Source organism: Carassius gibelio, chromosome B7 (genome assembly GCF_023724105.1).
Source record: "Carassius gibelio isolate Cgi1373 ecotype wild population from Czech Republic chromosome B7, carGib1.2-hapl.c, whole genome shotgun sequence".
NCBI classification, from domain to species: Eukaryota; Metazoa; Chordata; class Actinopteri; order Cypriniformes; family Cyprinidae; genus Carassius; species Carassius gibelio.
In genome coordinates, this window is record NC_068402.1 from 12,377,479 (window position 1) to 12,399,093 (window position 21,615).

Consider the following 21,615-nt stretch of genomic DNA (forward strand, 5'->3'; position numbering starts at 1 on the left):
GATTTATTTTTATTTTCTTTATTTTTAATTGACAGTATATTTTTTCCCTATACATAATACACACCAAACGGTACCGAAAGTTTAACTCTAAAACAATTAGAGTAATACAAACCGAACCATGAGTAAGTTGAACCATTCAATACCTAATACAAACAAACTCATGACCTTGGCATTGATCTATCCATTGTAATTAGAGGCGTAACGGTAAACATATTCAAAATGGAAAACACATAGCATTTTCGGTACGGGTCTTTTGGTTTGGTATGCATGTGTTTTCCATTTTTTAAGGAAATTCAGACAAGACATGCTGTTTTGGCAATCTTTGATTTGGCAATAGAATACTGTATAGAATCCTCAGTTTGCGAGTGAGCACATTCATATCCTCCTCTTTATTACTATCTAGTTTTAACGCGAAATAAACATGAATAAACATCTCATGTAATCATTCAATCAGTGTTTCAAATGTGGAAAGACATCAAAAAACAGCTTGTAAAAAAAAAATGTCACATAGCAATTCATTTACCTCAGGCAAGTCACCTGTGTCTCCAGCTCGTTATTTGCTAGAGAAATGAAGTCTAGTGAAGAACATTTTGAGAAATATTAAACTATATACTTAATTATATTTTACTCTACCTGTTAGAGACGTCTTATATTTTTTTAATGTATGTTTAAATAAATATTTTATGAAACAGCCCCTTTGTAAAGGATTATACAGCATTTCAGCCAACAAATAGAAATTGTATAATTTAGACGTTCATTTAGAAACTGCATTATGTGTATTTTACATGTTTGCACACAAATTTTTAATTTGCATGTTGATTATTATAGTTAAAGTAAATAGTAAAATAAATTGTAATTTAAACCATCATGTTTGTGTACTGTTACACCCCTAATTGTAATAAGTCTATAATTGTAATTTTTGAATAGTTCAAACAAATCTTATTATTATTGTTAACATTATTATAACAACATATATATTGAAAATACTGTAATATGTTTTACCTTATGTGACTTAGGACTGTGCAATTAATCGCATTCGATTATCATGCACATTTTGTCAGTAGCTTCACTGTGATTGTCCTGTGATTAGTAGTAAATCACTGACGGGATTGCGCACGACAATCGGATGCGATTAATTGCACAACCCTAATGTGACTCTTCCATAGCCCTTAAAATATATGGGGAAAAAACTACTTGTGAATAGGTTCTATAGCTGTAAAGAAATGGCTTTTTGAATACACTAAATAAAACCTTTAAAATCATCCAGTGAAACCGGCCTGGCAAAATGAATTACAATTGGACAATTTCTCTTCTGAAAAATAGCACAGTTAAAGTAATCCACTGCAAGGCTGAGTAACCAAATCCCACAGTGCTTTTCTTCTTACAATTGATCTTTTCTTCCTCAGTCTCTACTCTTGACTAAGATATATAATATATCATCATAAAGCTATAGATTATTATAATTTAGAGTATATTTCTTAGTGAAATTCATGCCTAATGTGATGTGTTTTGTATAAAGTTGCATAATGTTTATTCTGCTGCTGACTTGGGCTTCATTTTATTCAGAGCTTTTGTTGCACCATTTTTAAACATCAAATCCTATAGTGCAACACACAAATATACATATTAATCAACGCAAACTCATTACAGTTCAACATCCAAATGCAATTTATAGCTATTTTAAATGTGCAAAGGTAATTGAAATAAGGCTGTAAAGGCCATTGTTCCACTGAGCTGAAGGTTTTTTTGTATATCTGATTCAATATTTGCTTTCGAGCTGTGCAAATAAAACCTGCTTTCCTGGACTGCATACCTCATGTTTTATCTCCTGTGAGCTAACCTACTAGTATTTACAGCCCACAGTCTGGCCAGTAGGTTGAAATGTGGCAAACATGCTGTCGGAGAGAGTCTGACGCAGGTGCAGTGGTGTGTGCCTTGACTCAGAACAAGGTTTTGGTTAACAGAGGGGAAACACATTCCTCTGTTGGCTGTTGAAAATGGCAAAATTTACAGTGAAAATAGTGACATTGTCAAAACATTAGGATTTTCCCCTCTAATTGTCCATCATTTTTGCACTGACAGGAAACTGTCAAAACATTAAAACGATTAGCTCTGTGCTTTTGCCAAATAAAATGGCAATACAGTAGAAACAATAGATGATTTCTGGGAAGGCGACAAGCTAGTGTGATAGAAACGGTTTGGTTTGGGTTATGAAGCTCAGGGAAATATTTATTTTGGTACAGAAACAACTCCTCCCAATTTAGTTTTTTTGCCCACTGACGTCCTCATTAATAGGCTGTAGTTTGGCAAGAGACAGAGTGGGTGGGAGTTAGAGAGAAGAGGGCTAGATCTGATAAGCTGTGTAGCTCAGCTCAGTTCTGGTCATGAAAGAGTTTGATCTCTGAACGGCCGTCAAATACTTAGTGGTGAGTGAAACTCCTGGCAGGCTGTTTTCATTAGAACTCGTGGAGATTGGAGAGCTTTGGCTACTTCACTTCAGCAGGATATCAACTTTCCCATCAGAGCCATTCTCTCATCCTGTCACTGTTTCAGGGAACAAACCCGGAATGTTCCCAGGAAGAGGTAGTTAATATTGCACTCGTGCAGGTGAGACAACTTTAGGTTAGAATGCTCTGCAAAAGGATCAAGAGTTGAATTTGGTTGAATGAGAACATATAACATTTTGTGAATATTGTGAAAAATGTAATGTACTTTGTTTCCCTAGTATAGTACAACTGAAGTGCTGAAGTATCTAGATTAGCCATGTACAGTAGGCTCTGATACCGAATTACCCTTGAGTTTGTTTGGTGTGAAATTAAGTACAGCCTGCTAGCTGACCGTTGGACTCTAAATTTCTGCAGTGACATAATAAAACTTGTATATTTTTTGAATGTAATAACTGTTTAGTGGCCTGTTTAGAGAAGGAATTTTACATTATATGAACTTGATTTTACATAATATGAATTTAAATATGAAGTTTAAAACTTTGGATATTTCTGGATTTTAAGTGCTGTTATTTTTGCTATTGCTATTTTTAAGTTTTGGATGGAAAGTGAAATTGGGTTAATCAGTCAGGGAAACCACATTTGATTAGATACAAACCCCGTGATAGAGCTTTGTGTTAATTCTATCTTGATTTGGCATTAAAAATACCTGTTAATTGTTAAAGTGTTTTCATGCAATGGTCTTGGCCATTAATGGTGACCATTAGAAAAACACAACATTTAAATATGCACTATTAAAAAAATCTCTATACACGAACAGCATGTTGGGTTCCCCAAAGAATCTTCAGTGAACAGTTCTTAAAAGACTAATTTTGTCTTAGTGGGCAGAACATTCTAATTATCTGAAGAATTAAGAACATCAATTTAAGAACAAATTCTTCCTTTTTAAGTCTTCTTCTAAAATCTTTTTAGATACAGACCTTAAATAGTATGAGACATTGACAGGTCCCATAAAGTTATTGTTGATGCAATGCAGTGCCAGTGGAGTTTTTTTTTCTGCATTATGACATGAATTGCAGTACTAGGAGAAATCTGGAGTAGCTGTACTGTCATCAGCAGTTTTGTTAAATAATGTAGTGTTTTAGCTCTATATAAACATTGCTTTTGGTTTCACAATTGCCTGTTTGGCTCTTGTGAGATGCCAAATGATATGTTCATCCCAAGGGTAAGAGCTGTCATAGTATAGGGGAGTGGAGATGTGAGGTAATACTTCTGTATGTGGACTTTAATCTAATGAATATCAACAGGCCAGACTCAACCACTTCACAGCTTAGCATTCTTGTGGTCTCTGAAATGCTAGACATTTTTTTTATTACTTGTAATTATTACTATTATTTTTATTTTATTTTATCTATGGTCATGTGACAGTTACAAGATATTGAGAATATAGAAGGGGTTGACACACCTCTATTTTTCCTATTTATCATATGCATATCCATTTTTCTTGTCTTTTAGAATTAAGACGAAGCAGCAGTCCAACAGGAACAAGTGTTAATTCATAGGCATCAGTAATAATGTAATATGCTGCCTGCATCACTGCTAAACAAACAGCACTACTGTTTGCCATTCTGTTTATCCTCCAATGCTAATGCAGGGAATTCCGTAGCAAGTAGTTCGGAAGTAATGATGAGAACAAAAGAGCTAAAGATTACTAATTAACAGTGGAAAATAGCAAAACTATTGTATAGGGCCAGTGTAGTTTAGCAAAGCGCATGGTATGATGCTTTTGGAACAAAGCTAGGGAAAGAGGAAATGTGCTTGTGTTTTTGTAGCCCATTGCAGGAAGGTGCCCCAGTCTGTGCCTGCCAGGCTGATGACGACTGAGTGAGGTACAGTACTGTACCTTGTGTGCATCATCGTTTTTGTACAGATTTCACTTCTGGTTTGTTTTACTGTAGTCTGTGACCTAGAGAGCTGCTTCTCAGATAATCAGCACTTATGTTTGGTTTTGTTGTGTTCGGTGGTCTAAACTACTATGGTTGTGTTATGACGTTTTTATAGTGTTGTCAGTAGTATGGAACCTTATTTTTGCCATGAAAAAAAAAAAAAAAGTAATTGCAAATTTCTCTGGGAATTCTGAGTTTATATCTTGTAGATCTCTTCAGATGTAGGTCCTAATAGTTTTGAGAATAAATGAGTTGCGAGATAAAAAGTCACTTGTCTTTGACTTTTTTTTAATCCTTGGTGGAAACAAGCATGTAACAATTCTCAGAATTCTGACTTTTGTCTTGCAATTGGACGTTTGTATCAGGCTGTTCTGAGTTTATGTCTTGAAACTCTGAAGACATACGTTTGAATTGTGAGAGAAAAAAGTTATATATATATGCGCTTTTACTCTGTTGCTATTTTAGTCATTCTTTCTATCTATTTACAATGATTGTGGTTTAAAGTCACTTTGTGAAATCAAATCCAGCTATTATAATCCATTAGAATGCATTATTCAGTTTCTTATACCTAACTCATTTTGACTCTATAGGGACATGAAGTTTGAAAAAATGGTGAATATAATTTAATGGAGTATGATGGCAGGTCTGCGGCTGTCTCCTTTTAAATGTGGATGGCATACCTAAAAAAGAGAGGCCTGGTTGCAGTCAGGCTGCCGGGCTAAGAGCCCTGTAGTGATGGAGAACCTTTCAGAGGAGGGTCTTTTAACGTTCATAACAGTGATGGACTGACCATGCTCACTGCAAAACCAAGGATGCAGCATTTCAGGAGCACTGGTTCTGCTGCTAATATTTAATCTGAGCTTTTTTTTTTTTAATAGTTTTACTATGGTTTTTGCCAAAGTCCATTGCACATTTTCTTTTGCATTCAAATCTTTATTTGGTTTTGTTATGATGATATTGATCATTACATACATTAATTTCACAGATGAGTTAGCAGAATTGACTTCAGGATATTGTTTATTCAGGAACTGGATCAGACTGCATGAAACCATTGTTGTAGTGAAGGCTTTGTAGTACATACATTCATGTCAAGTGTTCTCTCATGCAGCCGCTGAAAAGCTTTTATGCAGCAGAGTTTGCTGATGCACTAAATGTTCAATTAGAGATAAAAGCTTGTTGTAGTGTTTGGAGACATATGTTTGCATTCAGCTGAACTATCTTATGAGGACATTTGTACCTCAGATTTCTGCGGTATGATTGTTCACTAAAGAATGAACTTGACAATCTTGTGTCACTGGGGGTGTATGATGGCATGTTTCACAGAGGCAGAAAAGTGTTTTCCACACCATGTTAAATTTGATAGTGTACTGTGAAAGGCGCATGCCTAAGCGTTCTTGTCATGGTGAATGTGCCACCACTATGGAAGGAAGGCTTGTAATAGAGGCTGTTTTTAGGGGATGTTGACATATATCTCTTGTGAGACAGATCACTTGCTGTTAATGTTTTGCATAGCAGTTTAAGTGTTCTGAGCCATGCTGCTCATACAGGCAGAGGGTTAGAGTCCCAATTCATGTCATTTCCTGTCGTCTCTTTAGTCTTCAAATCAACTAAGTGCTAAGAGGAAAAATAAGATGTGTATATATACATACAGCTGCATCTCAAAATATTTGAATATCGTGAAAAAGTTTTTGTAACTTATTTAAAAAAGTGAAACCATCTTATATTCTAGATTCATTGAAAATAAAGTGAAACATTTTGAAAGTTGATTTTTTTATTTTTATTTTGATGATTAGCGCTTACAGCTCATGAAAGTCAAAAATCCAGTATGTCATAATATTAGAATGTTGCATAAGATCAATCAAAAAAAAAAAAAAAAGTATTTGCAAAACAGAAAAGTTCAAGTTCTTTAAAGTATGTTAATTTTTGCAATCAATAGTTGGTCTCGTATATATCTCTTCAAAATATCCCATAGATTCAATATGGGGTTCAGGCAGGCATGTTGGGCACAAGTAGTAGGCTACTCCAAAAAAAAGTTTTATATGAGAAATTCTCTAGCAATATGTCCGTAAAAATGTTTATAGATTTGCACTGTACACTTTTTTTTTTTATACATTACTTTTTTACTAGTTTAGTTTTATTTCTAACATATGTTCTTACCTCTGTGAATGACATCTAATACAATCTATACAATTGCTAACAAACCTGAAGTATGACTATGCCTGTTCTTTTAGTTTTATCTATCAGCCACAGTGAGTCGCTGAGGCAAAGTGACTTAATATATGTTTTTAATGGAAACTATGATAGGCAGACAAGTGACATGTGGTAGAGCCTTTTCCCCTCATATAGGACCACATTTACTCATGTGGGGATCCTTCTTTCTCATCACATTTCCACCACTCACTCCCTTTTAGCCAAACACACAGTGTGAAGACAGAATGAATAACTGAATCGATGACAGCAGGCGTATTATGTGTCTTATTTCACAGTTCTCTCACCCTTAGAAGCCCCCTCTCTGTCTTATTACACCTGATGACAGTGAGATGTTTTAATGCTCTAGTTAAAACAGTGAATGACCCTGTATAATTGAAATCAATAAAGTTTCTGCAGCGGTTTGTGCTTAGCCACACACTTTGTGTAAAATAATATGAGTGGGCTTGGCCAGGCTTCAGCACTGCCACACATTCTGCGCTCCTGCGGGAAAGTCATCAGAATCCCTCAAATTTAGTGTATTCCTGTAGAATGTTGCTCTTACAGCTACAGTACCCACAGCAGGGGAGGGAAGTGCCAAATTAAATATGATTGATATTGGATTGCTCATTTTGTTTTTCTTCTCTTGTTTTTTCCCCATTTCCCTTCCTTTCTTGGATCCAGCCACAACCTAAGGACGACGACATTCAGGCATCCTGTGACGGGACATATATCCTCAGAAAACACTGACTTCATTTTACAAGACCAGTGAGTGCTTCTCTTCCTTTTATTTGCAAAAAAAATGTAGTTTAGGATATGCACTTCCTGCATTCTCCGAGGGCATGTGGTTAAGAGGTCAGTGCAGGTTCTTAAGGGCCTTGGATTTTTAATTGATCTTTAACAGATGTGTGAGTAATGAGATGTATAGTAATGATTCACAGGCCACTGATATCATATGCCTGTGCTGGAATCAGCAAATCAGCTGGAAATGTCCAGAGGTAATGGTAATGATGGCCATTACTGTTATTGCATTTTCCTGTGAAGGTGATGTGGGTGTTTTTTTTTTACTTGAAGCTGCACTACTAGATAGTATTTGAAATAAAGACATCTGCTAACCTGTACTTTATTTTGACGGCAAAGCAGGTGGGTACAGTGTTGGGGAAGATCATTTGAAACTGCCTACAGTATGCTGTAAACTACAAACAGAAATGATTTAAATATATTTTGCAACAAATTTATTTCTTATTATCTTGGAAATGGTGGTGATGTCAGTGGAAACGTGCAGAAAAGGAAATTGTTTTAGTTTTCCGATTGAATTGAACATGATGAGGGAGAAACATCCAGTGTAAGTAGGCAACATGTTCTTGTTGCATTCTTCTCAAAGGTAGCAAACACAAAACATTAATGTAGAACAATTTGCAAACTAATGAATTGATTATTTTAATCAGCTGATCAAAAGAAATGCATATCAGTTTCAAACTTAGGCTGCATACTTTTGTACCATATTGTAGGTAAAAAAAAAAAAAAAAATAGTATGTCCAAATAAAACAGTAGAACAAAAGTACCTGGATGCCTACTGCTTCTGGCAAGATTCTGAAAGGTGCTTATAGTATCCCCTGAGGCATCGAGAGAGGATTGCATTGCTTTACTGCCAAAGACAATATTACAAATTAATTGCTTTACTGCCAATAACAATGTCTGGATTACATTTACACTATATGTGACTTTTTAACTTGTGAAGTACTTATTCAAAAGAAGAACCTACTCGTAGAGTATTCAGTTTCAACTCCAGCCTTAATTACTGGTTTGAATCAATCAATCATCTCGTTCAGAGCGGTTCTTGATTTAGTCCCTGATCCACAGATACTTTCATGTCCAACTTAGAATAAACCGAGAACCAGGGAAATGTTAATTGATCAATAAGCAACCTGAATAACTCAGTGGAATTATTATTTCCACTTATGGATTATTTGTCGTTATCAACCATAAATATACAGTAAATCAAAGATAAATTACTATAATATTAATAATTGTTCATTTTCTTCAATATTCCATTAAAATGCGTACCACAGCACCTGTTCCTCTCCTCTTCCTTTCCATTAATTTCTGTGTCTTCCCATATGCCAGTAAGCTGAGCTGGGATTTCTACCTCATCACTGCTGTGAGGGTTAAGAGAGCTCAGATTTACATTCCCCGCTGAGACCGATCTCATTCTGTTACTCGCTAACGCCAGAGGAAAGAACGAGCTGAGCGTTTGCTGTTTATTTTGAATGTTCTGCTGCCTGCTGAAACAAAAACCCAGGTGAAAACTGTTACGAAGTTCAGCCGCCTACCTCCATTTCCCTGTTATCACTCCATGTTCTCCACATAGAGGTGGGCTCATGGATTCAGAATGTTGGGCTCTCATAGGAATATCGCACACGGCCATGAAGACCATTTCTCATGCAGATGACAGGTAAGTAAATGTTGCTTCCAGGGTTGATTGATGCTTCTCATTAGGGGCACAGTGCGTGGAGGCCCTGTGCCAGGTTCAGGCTCAGATTAACTATCATCTGTAGAGTCACTTGAGCTTTGTGTCACAGAGGGATCTAGTTATTAGTTTACCAGCTTACAGACCTCTTGTTTGAGTGCCCAAAAGATAAAGATCATGCCCAAACGTGTTAAGTGAGAGAGGAAGTTTGTCACATGCAGCTGTGTTGATAAGCCGGCGAAAATCTCAATGTTCTGTGGGCCCTTGAATGCCTGTGGTCTGTTGAAGAGAGAGATAGTGAAGTTGCAGGACATAACTGGAATACTTACCACTCCTGGCTGCTCATAAGTGCTATTTTAAGCACAAGTCCGGCCTCATTCGCTCTTCTCTCCCCATCAACCCTGCCTTTTCCTCTAGTAATCTAGCTATGGAAACTAACCTCACCCTAACAGCTGTGATAAGTGCTGAACTTTGGGAAAAGCCTCCTGAAATAAGTCATGATGTAAGCAGAGACATATCATAACCAGTATGTTGCTGCAGATTGCCGTGGCTGTGTATTAGCTGTAAGTTGTAGATCTCAAATTCTGGAGAATATGTATTTACTATGGTCGACTGGCAGAGACACACCTTACCTAAATATGTAGTATGCTGATATTTCAGTTGTTCTGAGTGCCCTTAATAGCGCTGCATACTCTCACCCCTTCTCAGTGAAGGGCTAAAATGTGTTCTGCGATCCCATTGGTGGTGATGTCAGTGGAAACATGTGCAGAGATAGAAGTGTTCTGATCCCCTGGTAGTGCAGCACTATTGATCTGAATGGCTAATTTGAACACACTGCACATCTCAACACACACTAGGGCATGGTGCAATGCCTGCCACAAAGGCTGACTGTCTTTTTCTATGAATTATTCATTTCTCTAATGGCCAAACTGCATACAACAGTTAGTGGTGACTTTGATTAACATAATTAATAAACATTAGGTCATTAACAGATCCTCAGTTCATCTACATTACAGTTAATTTCACTTTTGAAAAATCTCTCAAATATTTATCTTTCAAAATTAACAGTGTTTCTGTAAAATATTATGTAATGTCTATTAAAGAACAACAACAAAACTATTAATATATAAAATAACTTTGTACTGGTACAATTACATTAAATATATGTTATATTTTTAATATTGGAGAATTATTTTTATTTATATTATGTTGGATATAAATATGAATAATGAAAGGTCAGTTATGGCACTCATATTGTTGTTTTTTTGGTAGCAGTTTGAGAACTGCTGTATCATCATGTAAAGTAAGTAGAGCTCATTATATACCACTGTACGCTTTGTATTATGCAACTTAACCAGGTTATTGGGTCTGAGGCTGAGCTTTTCAGAACAGAATGCGGGCATTTTTTCTTTAGACTAAAATCTTGCTGAGCTTCAGCCAGGATCTTTCTCGTCTCTCCAGCATAAAATGAAGGCCCTCTGTGCCTATCCATTCAAAAGACAGTGCTGGTAAATAATATGAAGCAGAGATAAAACACTAGTAAGTCCCAGGGTGCAAACATACTTCAAACAATTTTGGATGGAAGCCAGTCTGTGAGGTGAAAAATGAGGGGGAGAAAAAAGCAGCATTGTTTCTGTCCGCAGCTCTTCCCATGACAATGCTGCTGTAGCTTCCTGCTGTTTTGATGTTGTACACGGGCCACAAACACCTCCTGACTCTGTCACACTACAGGAACCCCTCACATTCCACCCGAAAAAAAAAAGCTGTTTATGGTTTTGTTTAGGGGCTGCCTTTGTGTACGCATTTGTCAGTATTTGGACAGGGTGATTGTGTTTTACTGTAAGCACCCATGAAAAGCGTGGAGTCAGCCTGATATGTGCTTGGAAATCTGTTTGCTTTGGTGAGTTTTAGCAGCATAATCAATTTTTCAAAAAAAAAAAAAATGTTTGGGATTGATGATCTTTTTTATTTGCAACATGCATTTCTTTTTGTTACTGGTTTATTTTCTATTATCAGCACTTGTAATTGTAGATTTGTGGTAAAAATAAAATGTGATTCCATAGAAATCTTTTGGTTTAGTTTTGTTATATTTTATTGGGTTATATTGGGTTTGTGGACTAAAAAAATAGACATAATATACAATACTACTAAAATCATTTTAAATGCAAAGTTTTTTTTAAAGTTTTTTTTGTCAAAGTGAAATAAATCATATTTTGCCAGCAACAGCTCTATTGCAGCTATATATAATATGCTATTACTGCATTTCCCAAAGTTTCCCCCCTCACATTGGGTCAGTTATACCCCTATGTCCCGAGTATGTTATTTGATTTATGAAGCCGATGATTTAAGAGCAGTAGGTTTTTCACTTATCTGCTCTCTCAGTGTGTTCTAGATTTAACCCACTCATACATCACAGTTCACACATGTGTCCACACCTTCTGTGTCATGTCAGTGATGGTGTAAGTTTCAGATGATTCTCTAAAAGAGTGTCCCTGAGAGACAGAGCTGTTAGAAAGAGAGGTTTTTGTTACTACTCTGAAGAGAGTCTACTACATTTTATAGACTCAATTATATGCTCGAGTACCAGTGGCGTTGTTTTTATTTCACTTACTGTAGGCCTTGGTCTCTCATAGCCAGACTTTTGACTGTCTGGTGCACTTCTGCTATTAATTCATCCACTTAAACAGAAAGAGACCGCATGACTAGCATAAAAAAGCAGAAGCTTATTTGTAGTGCATCTGGAAAGTAATAAAGATCTAATTATTCATATATCTGGTTCTTGCTAGTGAGTGCCTGTAATTAAGCTTAAAACTTGCAGAGATTAAATTACGCAACACAGTTGAGGTGTTAGTGTTATACAAAGCTGAAACCAGAGCTTGAGCTTACAAGGTAGAAGAAGGGAAAATAAATGAGATGTGAGCAGTCTGGTACCTTGTGAACAACTTTGTTTCCAGGCACACTGATAAAAAAACCCTATGCAGCCTTATTTCTGAAAGATGTGTTGAGCCAGCCAATCCCATTGCAGTAGGTTATTTCAGCCAGCACTTGGCAATTTTGTGTGTAATTTGCATCTCTGTGGCTGTGCTGTCTGGCTCTGATTCTAGGTCTGCCCCCAGAATTTGTTCATAGTATTTTGTTCCCATCGTATAAACTATTTACCCAATAACAAATAAATTGTGCATGTTTATGGGAAAAGGCAACTGTCTATCCAATGAATTATAACTCCTTGGGTACCAGTCCAAAATGCCTTGTCATTTACTGGAAGGAGATTTAGGAATGTGACAGATGTTTGGTTGAACGGTGCAGCTCTCTGGTGGCGTTCGCTCTAGGTTATACCTTTCCCTGCGGTCTCTGAATCTGACACTTCTCTTTGACAGTGTTTGGAAGAATTTTTTTATTTGTTGCCTGCAGTGGCAGCACTGACAGTTTGTTTCAACTTTCTTATGTCCTCTATTCCCCCCTTCTCCCTCATGTCTCTGTTGTTCTACTCTTCTCTCTACTGATTTACATTAGCATTACCTGAATCTCAATGCAGCTTTTTATGCAGTTCTCCTTATATGGAAAGAAAAATGGACCCAAATAGTTCCAGGAAGCAGCCTGGCATTAAGGCATTTATATCACAGTGATTGTGGCTCTGGCATTTCACAAACATCTGGTTAATCATTTATTATTAGACACCTATTTAAACAACACTTTTGATATGAGTGTTTACACTCTTTTTACTGTAATTCCAGTGGAACTGTTTGACTCATACAGAGTTCGACTGAGTGTAGAGACCGTGACTTGTAATGTGACTTCTGCAGACACCCTGCATTCTTCAGCTGCAGTGCATTCCTCTGCTCTCCTCAACCACAGGGTGCTCACAACAAGATGAGCTAAATATGGGGTTTTTCTAGTTTCCGAATGAGGCACTGTTACAATTGATATTAACCCTATTCTGACTAGGCAGGTAGGTGGATATATATAGATGTAGGAAGGTAAATAGATAAGTAACTGGATGGATGGATAGGTAGATATGTAGGTAGGTATCTTGGTAGATAGATAGGTAGTGATTTAGTACAACAATCTTTTCAAATTTACAACACTGAAAGCAACAAAAGCAGCAGACGTGCTGAATAAAAAATGCAAATTCATTCTCTGAAATTAGATGGCGCTTTTGGACAAGTAGCAATACAATGGTTACTATGTTTATCCCTGTAAACAAAACAGCATTCCACTGATAAACACTATTCCAATAGGCATTATATGGAAATAACATGAAAAAATGTCAACTGAATCTTTCTGAAGACAGTTCCCTTTCATTCATGTTGTTTCTCCCTTTAAACTGGTAAATACGCTGAGATAGATATAGATTGCAAGTAGTGATGCGCGGGGTCGTTTTTTTTTCCAGCCCGTGGGTCCCACTTTTAGGTAAGTATTTGGCCCGTCCCAGCCCACCCCGCAAATAAAGAACAATTTATTTACCCGCCCCGTCCCGACCCACGGGGTCAGCTGGTTATGAGACGACAGGCGCATCGGGGACATCACCAAGTTACGTTGCTACGTAGACCTTCGTATTGCAACCTTATCAAAGAACCTAATAAAATATGAAAATATATATTCCAAATATTTAATATAGGCTATAGGGAATTGCGCACAACATACATAGATTTTTTTGCTAGTTATAGGTGGATATAGATAGGTATGTAGATATACTGTAGGCTAGTAGATAGATATAGGTACTGTATGGTACATAGATAAATGTTAGATAAATATATAATATGTAGATATGCATATACATTGATGGATAGACTGATAGATTAATAAAAAGATAGATAGATAGATAGATAGATAGATAGATTGATCTAATGCTCTCAGTAGAGTTGTGAATGCTGAATTATGATAGTGTCTGTTGACTACTCCTGTTCTGGTCTGTTGAGTAGTTTGCCCTCAGGGAATTTGTTTGTCAATGTGTTACTTGAGTCTCTTCTTCTTTTGAACACTTGCATGCATCCCCAGGGTCTGCTTTACTTTGTTGGCTATTAAATTACAAAAATGTACCTTTTTCATTGATGATTTCACTTGTATTAGTTATCACACTTAATTCCTGGTAAAGATTGTGTCTTTTATTTCTAACTCTTGCAGGGCAAATTTACACATGTCCAAGCCACCACCAGAGCCGAGGCCTCCCAGTATGGTCAGCGAGTCCTCTGTCGCCGTCTCCTCATCCCCTGCGGACACCACCTCAGGATCCAGGGTGAGAAGCCCAGCCTCGCTTAGTGCTGATTTAAAATTTTTTTTAATGTGGCAGTAGTACTGATTCTCAATCAAGCCAAACATTTACACAGAGCACTTCCGGTTCCTGAAAGTGCCAAACTGGCTAATTATCTAGTGAGCCTCACCATTACTAATATGTGTGTGTGTGTGTGTGTGTGTGTGTGTGTATCTCATATTAAATCATTGAGAACTGATAATGTTTTTATAGATAATAGGGAGAATAAATTGGCCTCATCTATTTTTGCTATATTCCTCCAAATTTGATAAATGACCCAAGCTGAAGGTGTAATAGCTTACTGATTTTTCTAGCACCAGAGAAGCTGGGCTTAATCTTCTGTGCGGCTTGGCTGCGTTGTGCAGAGGTCATGAGGTAATACTGCAGAGAACATCTGCAGGGGATTGAGAAATGCACAGAATGCCTCTCGCTACTTCCTGCTAATTAAATCTGAGCGTGTGTGGCACAGTTACACTCTAGGTGTAAATGCAGCAGAACTGTTTTATTGGTGCTCCTATTACTCTGTCTTGGTCTAGTGCATTAATATACACTGCCATATGTAGAGTTTTTCCATCTGTTAAAGAACATGAGCTGCACTAGACAAACTGTCAACAAACTGACAAGCACAGGCTGGGTGTTCAGCATTTTTCTTTGGAAATTTAATACATTTAAAATATAGAAATACAAATACAATTGTATTATAAATATAATTAATTACAAATAATTTTAATTAATATCTATACCAAAGTGGGTGTTTATATCTATCTACATTTAATTGTGTGGATGTGCATTCATTCACTCAAGTCATTTGGCATGCATCCATAGATTTCTCAAGTTTCACTGGTAATGGCAATGCAGAGATGCAGATATTTCTCCCTATTAGAGAAAACCATTTTGACACATTGAAGTTTTAATGGCCTGGCCAGACACACATTGGCTGTGTCACTATGTGGTAAAGAGTTTGATGCTGCCCTGTCAATGACAGGACTGTGTCAGCATCATATGAGCTTTCACAAACCGATCGATCCAACCCAGAGGCCCTCATCTCTGCGCGCACACACATATTGGGTTTCCGTGCTTTATGGGGACATTCCATAGGCGTATTGGTTTTTATAATGTCAACCTAAACCTACCCCTCACAGGAAACGTTTAGCATCTAAAAATAATAAATAAATAGATTTTATAAGCGTGTTTCCTAACTGGGACCAAACAATTTCTATTTGGATATTGCCATCTTTGTCAAACATTGTGTCCCCATAATATAGGGTTTACCATGACATCACACACTTTACTGGGAATAAACCAGGCTCCTCGTGGGCATCAGTCATTGTTTCGCTTAAAAAAATAAATAAAATTAAATTAAATAAAATTAAAAAATGTATATATACACACACACACACACACACACGCACATTTATTTATATATATATATATATATATATATATAATTTTTTTTTTTTTTTTTTTTTTTTTTTATTATTACTCATTTGGGATAAATGCACATTTGGGCTGACAAATGATCAATTAAATTGAACTTTATTCAGATCAAGGTTGATAAACGCAACAAACCCTGTTATTGTAAGCATTCTGCAGTAAAAATGTTTTCCTTGAACATAAATTGTTCTCAGAACTTTTTTTTTTTTTTGACAATTTGACCACATTAAAAAACATTACCAAGTCAAACATCCAAATGCTTTTGAATGCCACTTTACCTTACTGATGCCTGTGTATGCAGCATTCTAATCGAATCAAATGAAGCAAGTGGATTTCTTTTTTCTTTTAAATACCACAGAGTTTGAAACCCAGTGGGAAGGTGCATTGCTTTGGCAAGCGTGACCATTCCATCAAAAGGAACCCTAATGTCCCAGTGGTGGTGAGAGGATGGCTCTACAAACAGGTACGGCCCTCAAGAATGAAACCCTAATGCGAGTGATTACAGAATCTTAATTTTGATCTGAACTGAGTGGTGTTCAGATGTTAGATTAGTTCTTAATTAGGCCTTATGATGAACTGAGACCCACAGGCCATAAGCTGATTAACTGAACATGTTATTCAACATAGCATATTAAATAAATATTCAGTCTTAACAAAGGGGCCTTCAGTTAAATGCTAATACTAATATTTAAATTGGTAATTAGTAATGTTGGATGATGAACTGTCTGTTATTTTATTAGATTTCTTTAATTTTCTGAAAATGTTTTTGTGGGCTGATTTATTATTCTTCCACCATCAGGACAGCTCAGGCATGAGACTGTGGAAGAGGAAATGGTTTGTGTTGTCTGATTACTGCCTGTTTTACTATAAAGGTGAGTTATAATACTCCGCTTTAGTTAGCTGCAATGATCTAAATTTAGGTCTCTAATTTTATTGCACAATAATCATGTTTAAGAAGTAAAACACTCAACTTCTTTAATACATTATTATGAGAGTACCTATAATTTAATACGCAAAAGCAGGTTTTTCATTTACTATCTTTATCCCTATTGCTTGCACACATCATTTTTAATAATCATATAAACAGAGTTCACATTAAGTATAGCACTGTTGTGATCTTTAATCATTTCGGTGGGCAGAGTGGAGTCTCACTTACTTTCTGTCATCTGTGTTAAAGAGTATTGCCGAAAAACAAACTAACCATCGTTCAATTGTAATTTAACCCTTTTCAAATATTTTCACCTTGCATTTGTACTTTGCTCACAGATAGTCGAGAGGAGACGGTTCTGGGAAGCATTCCTCTGCCTAGCTATGTCATTTCCCCCGTGGGACCCGAGGACCACATCAGCCGCAAATATGCCTTTAAGGTAAGAGCATGGTGATAATCTGAGCTCTAATGCTACTCTGTTCCTGTGTGTAGGCTCACCCTCACTGGCTTCATTGGCTACGCCTTCAGGAAGTCTGTGTCCTGTGGCTTATTATCAGTGGTGTTGTGTGGGCAGCAGTCAGGGATGAATGATTAATGTGGCAGTTGTTTGGCTCCTCTCTCTGCCCTCTTCTGACCACACAGGCCACTAAGTAAGCTTTTTTCTTCTCAGGGTGCTCACAAACTCATAAGGCACTCGACTAAAACTCTGCTTGTTTTAACTAATAGCATCATGTTCCTATACACAGTTATCTAATATATTCTTGTCATTGAGTTGAAGACCCTCAGAACAAGCCAAGTTAGAAGTGTCTCATATTTTATATGAATGCATTACATTGTGCAAACTATTAAAATTCTTATCAGTGTAGGTGATAAACTATATTATTATATCACTATACTGTATTACAAACTATATTATTGAAATATATGCAATGTTTGATTTAAATGCAAAAATAATAAAAAAAAAATACTGAATTTGATTACTGACAATTTTTTTTTTTTGATCATAGTGTTGATTAGGTCGAGCTTTTTAAGCTTAGTCTTATCCACCAGCATAGTTTAAATGTGTTAAAACGCTGTATCTTGCAACCTCTCATGACTTAATTCTTTACATTTGGAATAGCGCATCTCTTTTTGATTGGCGCTGTTCCCCTCGATGTCTGTTATCACAACGCTGTCATCACCGAAGCTGCTGTTTGCTCACAGGAATTCACACTGAGCTTCCGCCCGACTCGTTCAACAAGTTTTCCACAGACCTGTTCTCTTTCACAGAGCGGACATGGCAACATCTTTATCTAAACCCTTCTCTGAGCGAGGCCTATTGATGGCGAGTTTCCACTGAGCCTCACAAACTTCCTCCCACTGTTTACTGCGGTCTGGCGGACAGTGAAATAATGTTTAAGAACAGAATATCCCAGAAGGCTTAACACCATTTATATTATACCTAATGCTCTGGAAAATAGTCTTGCTTAAACCCTTGTATCCACACTGATAGCTAACCTCTAACTTTTAAATGTGAGTCAAGCTTTGCGTTTCGGCTTAATCTACCTCAGTTTCCTCCTGAAGCAAAGGCTCTTCTGAAGAACAATACTCCAGGAATGTTTGATCCCATCACTGCTGTAGTTTATTCATTTCCTCCGCTCAGTCATTCTTCCCTATAGGTACACAGTGCATCGTTCGAACTCCATTATTCCCCAGTGCTGGAATTTGTTTGACTATTGTGCCAGCAGGCAGATTAATTATACATCTACTCTATTTCTAATATCCTCCCTCTTATTGCCCTACAGTCTGTAATGTACCAGAGCAAGGTGAGAGGCCCTGTTCTCTCATTGGCGCTCTGGGTGTTAATTAGCAGGTTGTTAGTTAGGAGATCTCCATCGGTGAAACTAGCCAGAAGCTATTTGAACATCTGGCTGCTTTATTTTCATGTGAATTCGACCCTAAGGTATTCTGTTTATCTAATGTTTTCTGCTCTAACTGTCTTCTCTTAGTCAGCAATTAATTAGCTTGTCTGCATATTGTACATGTGAAGATTTTTGCATGTTTATTTTCTGTAATGTTAAGATATCTTTAGAGCTGTCTGTGGTTAATTTCTTTATTTAAATATGATGTGTGGGTCTACACGGAAAATTCGAGTGAACAACTTGGAACCAGTTCTGAAATCTGCATTGGGTAAACTTTGGCTGTCACGCTAAATTCAAGTGAATTTCTATTGAAATGCCTGATTTTGCACACAAGAATTCACAGAACAATAAATTTATCTGCATCTTTGAGTATGAGCAATTCTTTTTACTGAATCAAAAACATACAGTGCTGACTGAATACCCAATCAATAATTTTTAAGAATATGTTCAACTGACTGATTGTTGACAGATCTGAGAATGCAGTTGAAGTTGAAGCATGAAGTTATGAAAGGTCCTATATTTCATGTAGGAAAGATATAACATTTGAATTCAAGCATAGAAGAACTCACAATGTAGCTTCAATTGATTCTTTGTTCAGCTACAACAATTAAATATTATGATGTTTATTACTCATCTTGTCCTGTTCTCTGGAGTGTTGTACTTCTGCTCTCCCAGTGGTGTATTACTGCTTAGCTTTGCTGCCTCTAATGTTAATTGCGTTTCCACTCACCCTGCTTATCTGACTAATATTTCACAACCAGGGACATTTCAACACATCTTCTAGTTTTGGTTAACATTCTTCACATAGGCCGTGATTCCCCTCCCTCTGTTTTTGCACAACTCACACTTATTCTCTCATTCCTATTGGCCTATTGCTTCCTGTTGTGACCTGGTGCATTATGGGAGCTGAACCGGGTGCATCTGGTGGAAGGGCCGTCTCCTGAGTCAGCCTCTTGCATGAATAGGTACTTTAATTTCCATTCATCATTACTATCAGCGGATCTCCACTCCATCACCATCCCTGTATGGCATTTTCCTAGGCAGATGAAAAATGCACATAGCCCATGTGCATTGATGTGTTTCAGCATGCATTCTGCAACTCATTCTGCTTCCTCAGGAACAGGCAATGCCAGCTCGACAATCCTGTCTTCATACTCATCTCCCCGATGTGAATATTGGATATGCTGATTCTTCCTTATGAATGTGTGGATCTCATAGTAAAGATAGGGACTGTTGCAGACTGGCATTGCTTAATTCCTCTTTTCACTTCATCACATGCATCAGTATTTCCAGTGTTGGTTATCATCCACACATTTCTACACTCTCATGCTATTCAGTCATTTTTTAATTTTTAGTACTGTAGCTATAATATGAAGTGCATCTGTTAAATATACAGTATGTATATTATATTAGCATTTTTTTTGTATGTACACTACTGGTCAAAAGCTTGGGTTCTTTAAATAAAATTAATGACCCCAAACTTTTAATGTATAACACATCTGAATTGTTATTCTGTACTATTATGTATGTTTTTAACCAAATGTGAATTTCTCACAGACATTAAAGCCAAAGGATATGTATGCATCCAGTGTATTCTTGAATGTTTAACTTAAATATAATTTCTTTCTGAGGAATTTTCCACGTAATTTACAATTTATAATCTGTGGACAACATTTGTGGCATGTTTTTGAATACCACGGATATTACTTTGATTTTATAAGATTTGTCCCTCGGATAAAAAAAATAAAATAATAATAAAGAAAGCATATCCGACATAGCTTAAATGGAAACACTAACTTTTTTTATAGCTGTTCTTTTGCAACAGTTCTATATTTTATATGTTTTGGCATCCCTGCTTACATAACAGTTAAACTGTTTTTGGTCATTTTTCACAACCTTAGGAACATTGCTCTTTGTGCCACAGATGCCGTCCATAGATATTAAGTAGTAAATAACCCTGAATATTCCTTTAACCTCTGAAGCAGTTGAGTGATTGAGCAAATTTATCTGATTAATTACTGCATATCCCTCTTAGAGGGATAACGCTGAATGAAAGCTCAGGACTAGATGGGTAATCTGAGGTCATTAACTTCTTAAAGACAGCAATGTGAGAAGCATATATATCAGCAGCCATGCTTTCCTTCAGCAGCTGAAACTTGATATATTATAACAGGCACTGAAATCACTTTTCTCTTACCCAGGTTTTGTCTTCCATTTCTCATTCTTTGTCATGATAAAATGTTATGAATGGGTACGAGATTTGTGCCTTATTTTTCCTTTTCTGCTATTTTGTTTATTCCTATTTGTATGTGTAGATGTGTGTATGGCAGTAGGAGATTTTATTATATTAAACTAAAAGCATTTTTTCATAGAATAACATTACGTCCTTAGTTACAGATCACTGAAACAAGTATTCTGAGATATAACGCGTGTCTCCCTGACAGCCCTAGGGTCTGTAAACTGCAGAGGAATGCAAGACACTGTTGTTTAAACAGTCTGTCAATCATTTTGAGTGTTCGGGTTTGCTGATATTTTTTTCAGATGACAACGCACACATCACATAGACTTCTCTAGTCAACGCATGTGTGCTATCAGACATAGAACTGCAACAAAGTAGATGAGAACACAGTAGGATAATATGAAGACTTCAGATGCCGATATCGGATATTGGAGGGGCTGCTTCAGTCATTAGTGTGTGACAGGAGGGATAATAGACTCCTGGAGAGGCAGAAGAGATGTGCAAGTCAAACTGTGAATTAAGAGGCACCTTCGATGTAGCCCAGAGGCCTCTGCATTGACTTTCTACAGAATGAGTCAGTGTTAGCAGATGTAAGCTATGCGTGTTTGTTGTTGTAGAGGTGGTAAGGACGGTCTGCCGCCTGTCTGAATGGGTCAGGGTGGGACTGGAAAAAGTGCTGAGCTGGACTCTGTTTGTAAGCGTTTAGATGTGTGAGTGGTGGCCGTACCCTCATCAGAGAGATTAGACAAACAGTTGCATTTTAGCAGCAGCAGATTTAGTGAACAGAAGGTGCATGGAGCTAGTTTAGCTGGGGG

The 21,615-nt window shown here is 36.9% G+C and overlaps 1 protein-coding gene across 5 annotated transcripts in view; it reads left to right on the plus strand.

The window, feature by feature from the left end:
• Window positions 1-21,615, plus strand: part of plekha7b (pleckstrin homology domain containing, family A member 7b) — a 144,606-nt gene that overhangs the window by 33,400 nt on the left and 89,591 nt on the right. For all 5 annotated transcript variants that reach the window (XM_052562385.1, XM_052562386.1, XM_052562387.1 and 2 more), the window contains exons 5-9: window positions 7,262-7,345; window positions 14,172-14,283; window positions 16,091-16,195; window positions 16,532-16,604; window positions 16,999-17,099. In XM_052562385.1, coding sequence (XP_052418345.1) covers window positions 7,262-7,345; window positions 14,172-14,283; window positions 16,091-16,195; window positions 16,532-16,604; window positions 16,999-17,099 — 475 coding nt within the window. The remainder of the gene's footprint in view (window positions 1-7,261; window positions 7,346-14,171; window positions 14,284-16,090; window positions 16,196-16,531; window positions 16,605-16,998; window positions 17,100-21,615) is intronic.